This window comes from Phacochoerus africanus, chromosome 8 (assembly GCF_016906955.1).
Source record: "Phacochoerus africanus isolate WHEZ1 chromosome 8, ROS_Pafr_v1, whole genome shotgun sequence".
NCBI lineage: Eukaryota > Metazoa > Chordata > Mammalia > Artiodactyla > Suidae > Phacochoerus > Phacochoerus africanus.
Window position 1 is genome coordinate 80,115,995 of NC_062551.1, and position 12,939 is coordinate 80,128,933.

Consider the following 12,939-nt stretch of genomic DNA (forward strand, 5'->3'; position numbering starts at 1 on the left):
AGAACACCTGGGCTCAAATGGGCTGCGGGCTCAGCTTATGTGCCTTCTCTGAGGACCCAGAGCTGCTTCAGGCACAGCCTCCAAACCCAGGCAGTGAGGGTGCTGGTTCCCTTGACTCTTCCCCGCCCCTCTCCTTTTTCCCCCTCCTCTCACGCTCCCCAGAACCTGCTCCACCCCGGGCCCTGGGCAGGGCATGGGCGCTATGGAGACAGAGGCATGAGGGTTCGGGGCCCCAGGGTGGACTAGAGCGGCTGCTCGATGGGGCTGGCCGGGGTCCAGCATGCTTCCAGTGGACGGGCTTGGCCAGAGAGGAGGAGGAAGCAGAGGCGGTTGGGGTGGTCAGGCCTCGTCTGGGTCAGGCCAACCCCAGCATCCCAGATGGGAGCCAGGCTGGGTTGACCCCGGGTAACCAACCAGGACAGCGACCACTGAGGCACCAGGAGGAGCAGAGGGGACTGGCCCTCCTGGGGCGGCGGCAGGACAGTTAGCAAGGTGAGCAGGGCCCAAGCCAGGATCCCTGGGAGGGGCCTGGGGAAGGGGCGGACAGAGGCCTGTCCCCATCGTCACCCATCCGCTCTGACCGAGGCCCCCCGCCCCCCAGCCCCATCCCAGGTGGTGGTGATCCGCCAGGAGCGGGCGGGCCAGACCAGCGTCTCGCTGCTGTGGCAGGAGCCCGAGCAGCCCAATGGCATCATCCTGGAGTACGAGATCAAGTACTACGAGAAGGTACCCGCGGGGAAGGAGAAAGGGGGCGGGACGCAGGCCAGAGGACCTGTGGTTGACCACCCCTCCCCTGGGCAGGACAAAGAGATGCAGAGTTACTCCACCCTCAAGGCTGTCACCACCAGGGCCACCGTCTCGGGCCTCAAGCCGGGCACCCGCTACGTGTTCCAGGTCCGAGCCCGCACCTCGGCAGGCTGCGGCCGCTTCAGCCAGGCCATGGAGGTGGAGACCGGGAAACCCCGTGAGTGCGGGGAGCGGGGCCGGGGCCAGGGCCATGGTGGTCCGAGAAAGGCAGCAGGTGCATGCTGAGCTGGTGCATGGGCTCACTTGGCCTCCTTAGGGGTGAGGCTCAGGGAAGGAGAGGTACTGGCTCCAGGCGACAGAGCTCATAACAGTCCATCATCATCTGCTGGCTTTTCCTGAGCATCGGGGACTTCAGGCCTCACGGTGCCTTTGCTAGCAGGACAACCTTATCATCGTCCCTGAGACCCTCTCATGAGTTGACATCATCCACATCCCCATTTTACAGGCAAGGAAAACGAGAGTCAGAGCCGTCAAGCGAACTCCCCAAGGTTACTCAGCAGAGCCAGGCTGGAACCTGTTCGGTTTGGGGACAGATTCTGTGCCCCTGCCTCAATGTCATCCTGCCACCAGCCTCCAGAACAGTGGTTCACACACACAGTGGTCGCATGGGACCAGCAGCAGCTACAGCCCCTGGAAGCTGTCGGAAATACCAATTCTCAGGCTCCACCCCAGACTTTCTGAATCAGAAATCCTGGGACTGGGGACCCAGAAACTTCAATTTGATCAAACCCTCAGGGCGTTCTGAGGCACATTCAAGCTCGGGAACCCCCTGCCCCCATCTCTGGCCAATTGGAGTCTTCTAAACTCGGCACGCCCCAGGGGGCGGTGCTGGGCTAGAAGGGTTCAAGGCCAAGGTGACGATCTTCCTCAACCTGGCACCCCCTTGGCGCTTTTGTGTCTCAAGTGCCCTTAGCTCTGATACCACGCTGGGATAGGAATCCTGCCCTGCTCCATCCCATTTACTCATTTACTCTGTGTCCTTGAGGAAGTTCCCTGAGTTCTCCGGGCTTTAGTTTTCTGAGCTGAAATCGAGCAGTCATTCCTGGGATCTCCCTGGAAGGGCTGTGGCTTCATGACTGGAATGTGCAGCTCTCAGCATCCTGAGCTTTGTCACTGTTACAGAAACAGGCGGGACAGGCATTTTTTGGGGGCTCATATTACAGGTGAGAAAACTGAGGCTCAGAGAAGTCTAGTGACTCTTCCCAGGACACAGCGTCCCAGGAAGTGGTGGCACCAGGTTGGGAAGCAGGGGCTCAAAGGGGCAGCTTGTAGAGGGGACGGTGGGAGCAGAGGAGGGCCTGGCCTGTGCCCTGACGCTGGGCTGGCTCACTGGTTTCCCCCCGCAGGGCCCCGTTACGACACCCGGACCATCGTCTGGATCTGCCTGACACTCATCACTGGGCTGGTGGTGCTTCTACTCCTTCTCATCTGCAAGAAGAGGTGGGTGGTCCCAGCCCCCAGCTGCCCCAAGCCCTTCCTCTGGAGCGTGGTGTCTCCTGCCTGTCCCCAGTCTCGCCAAGCCAGTGACCTCTGTGCCTAGGGCTGGACTCACCTACAGATACACCTGTTCTTCTTTTCTTTTTTCCCTTGGAACACTTTTCTCTTGCCAAAGACCGTGCTTCTTGGTCACTCTCTCCTCCCCCTCTCCACTCCGAGGAGCGATGCTGTGGGCTTAGGATCCCACTCGGTGAACATCGGAAGGATCAGCCATAGACGGAGAAACCGAAGCCCGGGGAAGGGGAGGGGCTTGCCAGGGTCACACAGTGGAGATGGTGTCTGAAGCCTTGTCTTCCAACCCTCCCCCAGGGGTGCTTTTGTGTAAAATGGGGCCAGGAATGGCATTGACTTTGCTGTGAGAGCTGATGGTACAGTGTTTGTAAATGTCAAGGATGTCACAGTTCTCCTGGATTGAGAGCCTGGAGCCGGGACTCCCCCCACCTCCCGCCAGGCAGGAGCAGGGGCTGGGGTGGCAAGAGCTGGCCTGAAACGGGGGATGGGTAGAAGGGAGGTGTTTAGACATATCCCTGAGCAGGGTCGGGGCTGAAGCTAAGGACGGTCCACCCTCCACAGGCACTGCGGCTACAGCAAGGCCTTCCAACACTCGGACGAGGAGAAGATGCACTATCAGAACGGGCAGGGTGAGCGCGGGGCCCCGGGGGTCTGGAGGCAAAAGAGGAGGGCCAGTGGGGACCAGCGCTGGTCTGGGGGTGGCACAGGTGAGAAGGGGAAAGGTGCCTGTAGAAGAGACTTAGCCCCAGAGCTAGACAGTAGGGTGTTACAGGGCCCTGAGACCGCAGAGGCGTGGGGCTGTGCCCCTTTCTTGAGTGTGCAGAGGCTGCTAAAGACCCATTCCCCAGGGAAATGCAGATTCTTGTGCTCACACACGATTTCACATACAGTTTGCGGGTGGGGTCACATACTCTTGGACAAGAGCCCCTACTATAGAGAACGTTTTCGGGACCCTACAGAGACCCCGGAAAACAGCAAATATGGGGATGTCTGGTTCAACACCCTATTCCTTTGCCCACAGTAGAATCAATCATGGAGTCTAATGCAGCCTGAGAATCCTGACAGTCTTCTAGAGAATCACTTTGCATCCGTCTAAGTTGGCACTCTGATGAAACCATTCAATCCTTACTCTAGAATATTTAGAAAGACCTTAAGGACCCTAACAGTGACCCCAGAAAATGACAGACATGCTCAGAACTCCCTGGACCCCAGAGTCCCCCAGAGACCTCAGAGCTACTCCACTGAGAGCCTGTCTTCACTTGGCAAGCATTTATTGGGCACCTACTCTTTGCCACCACATCCTGCGATTCCCAGAGACACTCCCCATGCCACCCCAGACCTGTCCAAGGCCAAGAGAATGCTGGGAGAGAAGGTCCTCAGGGACCCCTGTGATGGCCCTTCTCTCCCGGCCCCCAGCTCCCCCACCTGTCTTCCTGCCCCTGCACCGCCCTCCAGGGAAGATCCCAGAGCCCCAGTTCTATGCGGAGCCTCACACCTACGAGGAGCCGGGCCGGGCAGGCCGAGGTTCCACCCGAGAGATCGAAGCCTCCAGGATCCACATCGAGAAGATCATCGGCTCCGGTGAGACTCAAGGGTTGTGGGTGTGGGGACAGCACAGGGGGTGCCTGGGGGAGGGGCACCCAGGGCGGGGGGGAGGGGAGCCAAGGTGCCCGGACCAAGGTGCGGGACCAGACACATGGGTGTGTGAGGCTGGAGAGTGCAGAGTCCGGGGTGAGGGGAGGAAAGCCCCACTGCCCACCCCCAGCCCACCCTCCTTGGGGTCCACAGGGGAGTCCGGTGAGGTCTGCTACGGGCGGCTGCGGGTGCCGGGGCAGCGGGATGTGCCCGTGGCCATCAAGGCCCTCAAAGCTGGCTACACAGAGAGACAGCGGCGGGACTTTCTGAGTGAGGCGTCCATCATGGGTCAGTTTGATCACCCCAACATCATCCGCCTGGAAGGTGTCGTCACCCGTGGTAGGTGCCAGGCGAGAGCAGCTCCACCCTGCAGGGCCCCTCCTGCTTGGGTCAGGGCTCTAGGTCCATCCCCAGACCACCCTGCTCTGCCCCATCCCCCCACTGGCTCAGGTCCCCAGTTGACTTGGCAGGGAAGGGGGCCCAGAGCCCAGAACCCCAGTGGGAACCCCACGCTCCCTGGGGGCGCCCGGTGCCGGCCCAGTTTGGGGCAGTCCATCAGCAGGGTGGGGCATGTGCCTGGGGTCACTGATCGGCAGCCCTGATCCCCCCACCAAAAGCCACCTCTTCCCCACTGCCCTCCCCAGGCCGCCTGGCAATGATCGTGACCGAGTACATGGAGAATGGATCTCTCGATGCCTTTCTGAGGGTGCGTGCGCCCCCGCCCCCCACCCCTGCCTTCCAGCTGGGCCAGGGGAGGAACAATCAGGCTGGGTGCTGGGAGATAAGGCAAGGCCTCCAGACACCCTCCCCCCAGTTCTTGGCCCCAACAGACCTGCAGAAGAGGGGGACCAGGTATAGGGAGCATCCTAAGGGCCAGCCCATCACACTGCCTTTCAGTCCCCATCACGTCAAGGTCCCTCTGCTGTGTTGAGTCCTGATGCCTGGCCCTGCACACAGAGGGGTGTCCCTGTGGGGGTCTGGGGCCCCTCCCAGCTGGGAGGCATGGGGGCGGGGGCTGGAAATCACTTGATTCCCAGCCTTTGCCCTGCCTTTGTTTGCTGGGCACTCTTAGCACAGGGCCAGACCTCTCTGGGCTTCCATTGCTCCTTCTGCAAAATGGATGACCAGGCACCGCTGCCCCGCCTGCCTCTCAGGGTTGCTGTGAGTGTAAAGGAGACGTGAGGACAAACCTTAACCGGTAACATGCTTCCTAAGCAGTGAGGCACTTTGTAAACTGCAGAGCGCCTTCCTGAAGCCCAGGCCACGTCCCTCTGCAGACTCACGACGGGCAGTTCACCATCATGCAGCTGGTGGGCATGCTCAGAGGAGTGGGCGCAGGCATGCGCTACCTCTCGGACCTGGGCTACGTCCACCGCGACCTGGCTGCCCGCAACGTCCTGGTCAACGGCAACCTGGTCTGCAAGGTGTCTGACTTCGGGCTGTCGCGGGTGCTGGAGGACGACCCCGACGCCGCCTACACCACCACGGTGCGCAGCCACCCCACCCCCCACCCCCCGCTTTCCTGCAGGCCTGGAGATGGGGGTCCCCCCTTGTGTCCTTAGAGAAGTTGGAAATTTCAGGATGGCCTTCGAGCTGGGGCGAGTCCTGCCTCTTCTCTGCACCTCAGTTTGCTCCTCTGGAAAATGGGGTCACACTTTCCCGCCTTTGCTCGGTCACTTGGCTGGGAGAGACACCAAGGCTGGTCCCCGCTGTCACCTCCTCCCCGGGAGGTTTGGGAAGAGTTGGCATCCCTCTGAATCACACATCCACCCACGCCACATCTATCTCTAAAGTTTGGCCAAAACCCAGCATTTTCAAAGATGTGTTCCATGGGGATTTGGGCTTCACTACAGGGCCTTTGAGGCTGCCTTAAAGACAGAGGGCCCCACCCTGCCCCAAGCAGAACTTCCCTGAGGACCTCACCCAATGAGCCTCCAAATGATGTTGCACTTGGGAAAGGATTTTGTGAACAAAAAAGGGGCGGAGGGGAGAATTGGAAAACTACTAGGCTGCATTCTCTCAGCTCCATTCCTTGTTCAGGCATCAGTACCTACTGAGCATCTATTGCGTGCCAGGCCCTCCACCCCCTGTCTTTTGTTCAGTCTCCACAACAGCTGTGCCTGCAGGAGGGCTCCCCCATCAGAACAGGTGCTCTCGGAAGGGGGAGGCCGTGTCTCCCCAGCCAGCCTGCAAGTTTCGCAGCCCAGACCCCTGAGCTCAGCTTCCCGACGGGCTGGGGAGCCCCACTCAACACTGTGTCCGTCACAGGGAGGGAAGATCCCGATCCGCTGGACCGCGCCCGAGGCCATCGCCTTCCGGACCTTCTCCTCGGCCAGCGACGTGTGGAGTTTCGGGGTGGTCATGTGGGAGGTGCTGGCCTACGGGGAGAGGCCCTACTGGAACATGACGAACCGTGATGTGAGTGTCAGACCTCGGCTGGGCAGAGGCGGCTGGGGCCGGGGGCAGGGACCGCTCCAGCCCAGCGCCCTGTTCCCCCTGCCCAGGTCATCAGCTCCGTGGAGGAGGGGTACCGCCTGCCCGCACCCATGGGCTGCCCCCACGCCCTGCACCAGCTCATGCTCGACTGCTGGCACAAGGACCGGGCACAGCGGCCTCGCTTCTCCCAGATCGTCAGCGTCCTGGATGCACTGATCCGCAGCCCTGAGAGTCTCAGGGCCACGGCCACCGTCAACAGGTGCCTGGTGTCCACTCCAGCACCACCCAAGCCCAGCTGCCTTCCCAGCTTGCCCTAGACAAGGCCCAGACTTAGTTCTGGCCTTGGGATGGTTCTGCCTTGACCCTTGGGCCAGGCCCAGCCTGGGCCCCTGACCGCTGTCCAGCCCTTTCCTTCCAAGCCTGGGGCCTAACCCCTCAGACCCCTTGCCCATTCATTGCCAAGCCTGGATGGAGGCTGAAGGTGGCTAGCGCCAGGGTCCCCTGGTAGGCCACTTACCAAGGGCCCCTGTGCCTTAGGTGCCCACCCCCAGCCTTTGCCCGGAGCTGCTTCGACCTCCGTGGGGGTGGAGGTGGCGGCGGGGGCCTCACCGTGGGGGACTGGCTGGACTCCATCCGCATGGGCCGCTACCGCGACCACTTCGCTGCTGGGGGCTACTCCTCGCTGGGCATGGTGCTACGTATGAATGCCCAGTAAGTGGTGGGCCCCTGGGGACAGGGTGAGGGGAGAGGGCAGGGGCCAGAGGCAGAGCAGCTGCAGAGAGCAGCTCCAGGGGTGGGTGTGTCCCCGTCTCCATGTCTCCCAGCCTCCCAGATCAGCATAGCCTTCCTTCACAGGGACGTGCGTGCCCTGGGCATCACCCTCATGGGCCACCAGAAGAAGATCCTGGGCAGCATCCAGACCATGAGGGCCCAGCTGACCAGCACCCAGGGGCCCCGCCGGCACCTCTGACCAAACTGAGCCAACCTCAGCCATGCCGGCCATCAGAAGACTTGCAGGGTTGGCCGCCTGGGCCTCTGTCCCTCCTTGCGGGTGCCAGGGAGGCCAAGGACACTGCTGCAAGACCTGGAGTTATCCAGGGTCAGGCCACCTGGGGAGGGACCTCTGGTGCCAGCACGGCGGGGACACCTGCCCCCAGAGCAGAGGGCCTTCTCTTTCCCAGAGGCTGAGGCCTCGATGCCACTGAGGCCAGCAGAGATGTCGCCCACCTGCTTCCGTGTGCGTGTGTGTGTGTGTACCTGCACTTACATGCTGTAGGGGTGTGTCCTCGTGAGGTCAAGGGAGCCCTTGTGAACACGTGTGTGTGTGTGTGTATCCCCACCTGTCAGATCCTAGCATGGATGTGCGCAAGTTACCGCGGTATGTGTGCTTATTCGTTAGGGCTGGGGCACATACGTGTGACTGGGATGGCATGTCATGAATGAGGATGTGTGTCACAAGCGTGAGGATGTGTGAGAGGGAACGTGGTGTGACACTGCCCATCGAATGGGGACCTAGGTGCCAGCACCCACGGGGACTGGGGAGAGGCCCCCCTCCCCCATGCCTGGAGGCTGGATCCAGGGGCTACTTCCAGACCGCACCAGCACCAGGCCCACCCTCGTCTCCGCCCGGGTGAGCCCACCCCCGGCGCTATCTCAGGTCCGAGCCCTCCCTCTGGCTGGTAGGGGGACCACTTGCATCCTCCACCTGGCTCCCACCACTGCTTCAACAGGAAAACAGGGTTCCCGGCCAAGCCCTCTGGCCGCCTTCTGTGTAGGCATCACCACAGAGTGTGTGAGATGCCCTCAGCTGAACTTGGCTGCTTGGCCAGGGGCCACCAACTTCCTTCTGATCTCTGATGCCCCTCCAAGGCCCAGGGCTCCTCATGTGGAAGTCCCTCTGCCAACCTCACTGCCCAGCCCTGGCCTGCCCCCCTCCTTGACCCCAGCCCGGGATCAAGCACCGTAAGATCCTAGCTTTTCAGCCCCAAGTCCACCCTTCTGCACCTTCCAGGCAGACCGAGGGAGTGTGCCTTGTCCAAGGTCACACGGCAGCCAAGTTTCAGAGCTGAGCCTCTTCCCAAGGCTCTTTCCCCCACGTCCTCCCACACAGACAGCTGTGGGTGGGAGGGGGCTTGGGAAGCACACCCCACCCCCATCCCGCCGCAACTCAAAGACTGACCCTCCCTTTACGGCCCACCAGGGTATGTAAATATCTTTTTTTCTACCATGTCAGAATACTTTTTCCTCACTCCTGACAATGCAAAAATGGTCTTCAAAGCACATAAAAAGCACCCAGGGTGAGAAAGCCCCATCCCGGGGTCGGGGTTGGGGGGAAGCTGGCAGGGCCCAAGACACCCCACGGGGCAGGACTCCGGGCGACCCCTGCTGGCCCCGAGGGAGGAGCAAGCCCAGCGCCCCCGCCCAGCCCTCCCCATAGCCAGCACAGCTGTTTCGCGGAGACACCAGCACTGAGCCCCCTCTCCCTTCTGCAATAATTTGGGGAGTCTCAGCCCTGCCCAGGTGCCGCGGCCAGCTCTCTACACCTCTATATATTATATTATTATATAGCCGAGCTGTTCTTCCTTCCTATGGAAGTCGGAAACATGGTCAGGACACGATCCAGGGAGGACCCTGGCTTCCTCACACCGGCCCCCGCCCCCCTCTCACCCAGGTCCTGGGCTCTGGATCCTCATGGTCACGGGGGACACAGTGGACCCGGCACTTGGAAAAGTGTGGTCCCTGCCCCCAGTGTGAGGTGCCCCTCAGGGTTCCGGGGATCTGCCTCTCTGTGGTCTCCATTCCGGAATCTTGAACTTGCCCACAAGGAGAATAAATTCTGCCTCATCTTTGCCTGTGTCTGCAGTGTGTTTCCATCCCGACAACCTTGACCACTCCTGGTCAGGAAGGAGCAGCCTTATGCTGTGCACCTGCTGTAGGCATCCCATACCCTTTTCTCTCTCTGGTCTTCTCATCTATCCTAGGAAATAGAATTTGTGCACCCATTTATATAAGGTGGGGGCTGAGTCTTACAGAGGGTAACTTGCCTCAAGTCAAGTTCATGGGGGTCTGAGTCTTACAGAGGATGATTTGCCTCAAGTCAAGTTCGTGGGGGTCTGAACCGGAACCCAAGTTTGTCCAACTCCAAAGCCCATGCTCTGCTAGGAGGCACCCCCATAGGCCCCCAGCTCTCTCTTCTGCAACGTGGAGATGATGCTTAACCTTGGGGCTTGAGCCCTTGAACCTGGGTATTGTCCTCACCTCGCATTCTCTTGGAGGAGAAGGACACCCCTGGAGGAGGAATGTGTGGGGTAAGAATATCTCATGGGGACAACTTCCTTGGGAACAAGGAGTCCCTGGAGAAACCCGAGTACTGTAGGTCGAAGAAGGGAAGACAGGCAGCAAGTGGTTTCCACAGTTACTGCAAGGGTTTGAGGACCCACCTCTGCTCCCAGAGGGAGGGGACAACAGTCAGAGAGAGGGTGGTGTCCGTTTGAGTCAATGACTCGGACATTTGGAGGAGGTACCCCTGGGGTCATGTTGATGAGTAGGTAAATAAAAGAGTTCCTGCTGTGGTGCAATGGGTTAATGATCCGGCTTGTGTCTGTGGAGGTGCTGGTTGGGTCCCAGGCCCAGTGTAGTAGGTTCTTGCATTGCTGCAGCTGTGACATAGGTTGCAGCTGCCACTCAGATTCAATCCCTAGCCCAGGAACTTCCATATGCCACGGGGGCAGCTGAAAAAGAAGAGGAAAATGTAGATGATTTCCAGCAGCTGCTCCAATGGAGGGAAGGGTCTTCCTTCCTGCCTCTCCCTCAACTTGGAGAAGGGGGACGACAGAGGAAGTGCGTTTAGTGTATTTCCTACAATGTCACTAATAATCATGCTTAGAGGCCAATATCCCACCTGGCAGAACTGTCAGGTAAGCTAGAGCTGCCTTTCTTGCTTGCTTGCTTGCTTTTTCTCCTTAGGGCCACACCCACAGCATATGGAAGTTCCCAGGCTAGGGGTCCAATCGGAACTGCAGCTGCAGTTCCATCACAGCCACAGCAACACTGTGGGATCTGAGCCATGTCTGCAACATACACCACAGCTCACGACAATGCCAGATCCTTTAACCCATTGAGCAAGGCCAGGGATCAAACCCATGTCCTTGTGGATACTAGTCAGATTTATTACTGCTGAGCCATGGTGGGAACCCCTAGAGCTGCCTGATTTCAAGCCAGGTGTGTTTCCCCCTGAAACTCTAAGATTCACCTCAGGCACCCCCCCCCCTCAACACACACACAGAACCAGCTGTTTCCTATGAGGAAGAACCCGTTACTACACACTACTCTTCCCAAAGGACCAATAATCAGAACCTACCAAGTACCTCTTATGTCCTGGGTACCACTGAGGTTACAAAGATGGAGATGCAGCCCCTTCTCTTCAGCAGCTGAGACTGAGTTGAGGTAGAGTGCATGTAGATGGTTCCCTCAATCAGATCCAGGAGGCTGTGTTCAGAAATTAGGGCACACTGAGGGGTTAGAGGGGTCAAAGGAGAGAGGGGGTGGGGTGGGGCTCGAGTCTAGAGGGCTAGTGTTGTCACCAAGGACTTCCTGGAGGAGGGAGCATTCAGCTGGGCATTGGAGGATGAGAAGCATTTGGAGATTCATTTCCTAGGCAGCCCCCTGTGCAAGGATGGAATGCAGAGGAGAGAAAGAATAACAGCCACAGGAGAAACAAACCCTGCTTGTGGATGGGAAGCCTCCCAATTATAAAGGTGGCTCGTCACCTCCAGTTTAATCTATATGTTTCATTCCCCGTAACATTTGCAATGAGGTTTTTCTGGGCAACTTGACAAGGTCATCCCCAAATGCCTATGGAATAATAAAGAACCCAGAATAGCTAAGACAATTTTGAACAAGAAAAATAAGGAAGAGGAAGGGAATCTCACCCTGCCAGATCTCAATAATTACTATAAAGCTTTAATAATTAAAATCATTTGATTTGGTCCCAGGAATCAAGGAACGGATTAAAAGAACAGAATAATGCCTGGGAACAGATTCAAATATATATGCATGTTTGAAACAAGACAAGGGGTTGTGGATAAGCTGATGTTAGGACAATTAAATGCCCCCGTGGAAAAAGATAAAAGTAGATTCCTACTCATACCACTCACAAAATAAATCCAGGTTGATCAAAGTCCTAAAGGTAAAAAGCAGACTATCGAGCTTTTAAAAGAAAACAGGAAAATAATTTTACAATCTTAGATTAGAAAATCAACAAGACACAAGCACTAATGATAAAGGAAAACAGTGATAATTTTATTTCATTAAAATCAAAAACATCTACATAACAACAACAAAAATTGTTAAAGCCACTCCTGGGAGAAGATATTTGCAACCTGTATAACCAACGAAGAGAGAATCTGTTTCCCCTCCCCAAAAAAAGACACCAATGTTTAAACTTCAAAGGATCAATTTACCAAAATATTCCAAAGCAATGGGAAAATGGACAGAAGACATAAATGAATAACAGAGGGAGAAATTTGAATGGCTAATAAAGATTTTTTTAAAGGTTCTCACCATTACTATTAGGCATGGAAATGTAAATTAAAACAAAATTAGATAGTGTATAACACCAATCTGATTGGCAAAATTAGTCTATAACACTAGTATTGATGAATGGGGTCCGGGGAGGGGCGCGAGGAATAGCAATGTTTATAAACTGCTGGTGGGAATGTAAACGGTACAACCACTTGGGAGAGCAATTTGGAAACACTCAGTAAATTTTAAGATGAGCAAATCTGAGATTCAGAAGCTCTGCCTTAGTGTGTGCCTGTCTTTTGTTAGATTCCCCAAGCAGTGCCTGAGATTCTTGTGCAGGTGATACAGGGAGGGAGAGCTCCCAGGTGAAAGAAAGAGGGGTCAGCAGTTAGGGTAGAAGGAAATGTTAAGAAACAGTGATTCTCAGTTGGAGATTAGCTTCCATCTGACTCTGTGGGGAGCCTTGGAGCATTAATAGTATCATAGAGTTGATCTGCCTTGAAGCAGAGGGGCCAGACTTTTACACACCTGTGTCCATCAGTCATTAGCTATGGGCTACCCAATGTAGGGAGGCAACTTATAACCTGGATGAGGAAGTTCCCAAGAAAGGAGCAGCTGTGAGTCCTTAGCAACGAATACTCACAGCAGCTGGGGGATGAGTGCATCTGTAGGTCAAAGAATCTGGGTAGAGGAGTTCCTGTCGTGGCGCAGCGGAAACAAATCTGACCAGGAACCATGAGGTTGTGGGTTCGATCTCCGGCCTCGCTCAGTGGGTTAAGGATCAGGTGTTTCCATGAGCTGTAGTGTAGGTCACAGACAAGGCTCAGATCTGATATTGCTGTGACTGTGGCTGGCAGCTGTAGCTGCGATTGAACCCCTAGCCTGGGAACCTCTATACACCGCAAGTACAGCCCTAAAAAGCACACACACACATACACAAAGAACCTGGGCAGAGAACCCAGGGTGTTTTCTATGCATCTCAGAGAAACTCATATTCATATGCAAAAGGATACATGGCCAAGGATATTC

General features: G+C 57.0%; 1 protein-coding gene across 2 annotated transcripts in view; it reads left to right on the forward strand.

Moving 5' to 3' along the window:
- Positions 1-7,357, forward strand: part of EPHA8 (EPH receptor A8) — a 31,579-nt gene extending 24,222 nt beyond the window's left edge. Inside the window, exons 6-17 of one of the 2 annotated variants that reach the window (XM_047790716.1) lie at positions 602-726; positions 802-964; positions 2,154-2,247; positions 2,878-2,945; positions 3,733-3,897; positions 4,105-4,290; positions 4,596-4,657; positions 5,229-5,438; positions 6,220-6,369; positions 6,456-6,646; positions 6,925-7,098; positions 7,243-7,357. In XM_047790716.1, coding sequence (XP_047646672.1) covers positions 602-726; positions 802-964; positions 2,154-2,247; positions 2,878-2,945; positions 3,733-3,897; positions 4,105-4,290; positions 4,596-4,657; positions 5,229-5,438; positions 6,220-6,369; positions 6,456-6,646; positions 6,925-7,098; positions 7,243-7,357 — 1,703 coding nt within the window. Of the gene's footprint in view, positions 1-601; positions 727-801; positions 965-2,153; positions 2,248-2,877; positions 2,946-3,732; positions 3,898-4,104; positions 4,291-4,595; positions 4,658-5,228; positions 5,439-6,219; positions 6,370-6,455; positions 6,647-6,924; positions 7,103-7,242 lie in introns of those variants that run through there. The other variant, XM_047790717.1, reaches the window with a different exon arrangement.
- Positions 7,358-12,939: the final 5,582 nt, after the last annotated feature.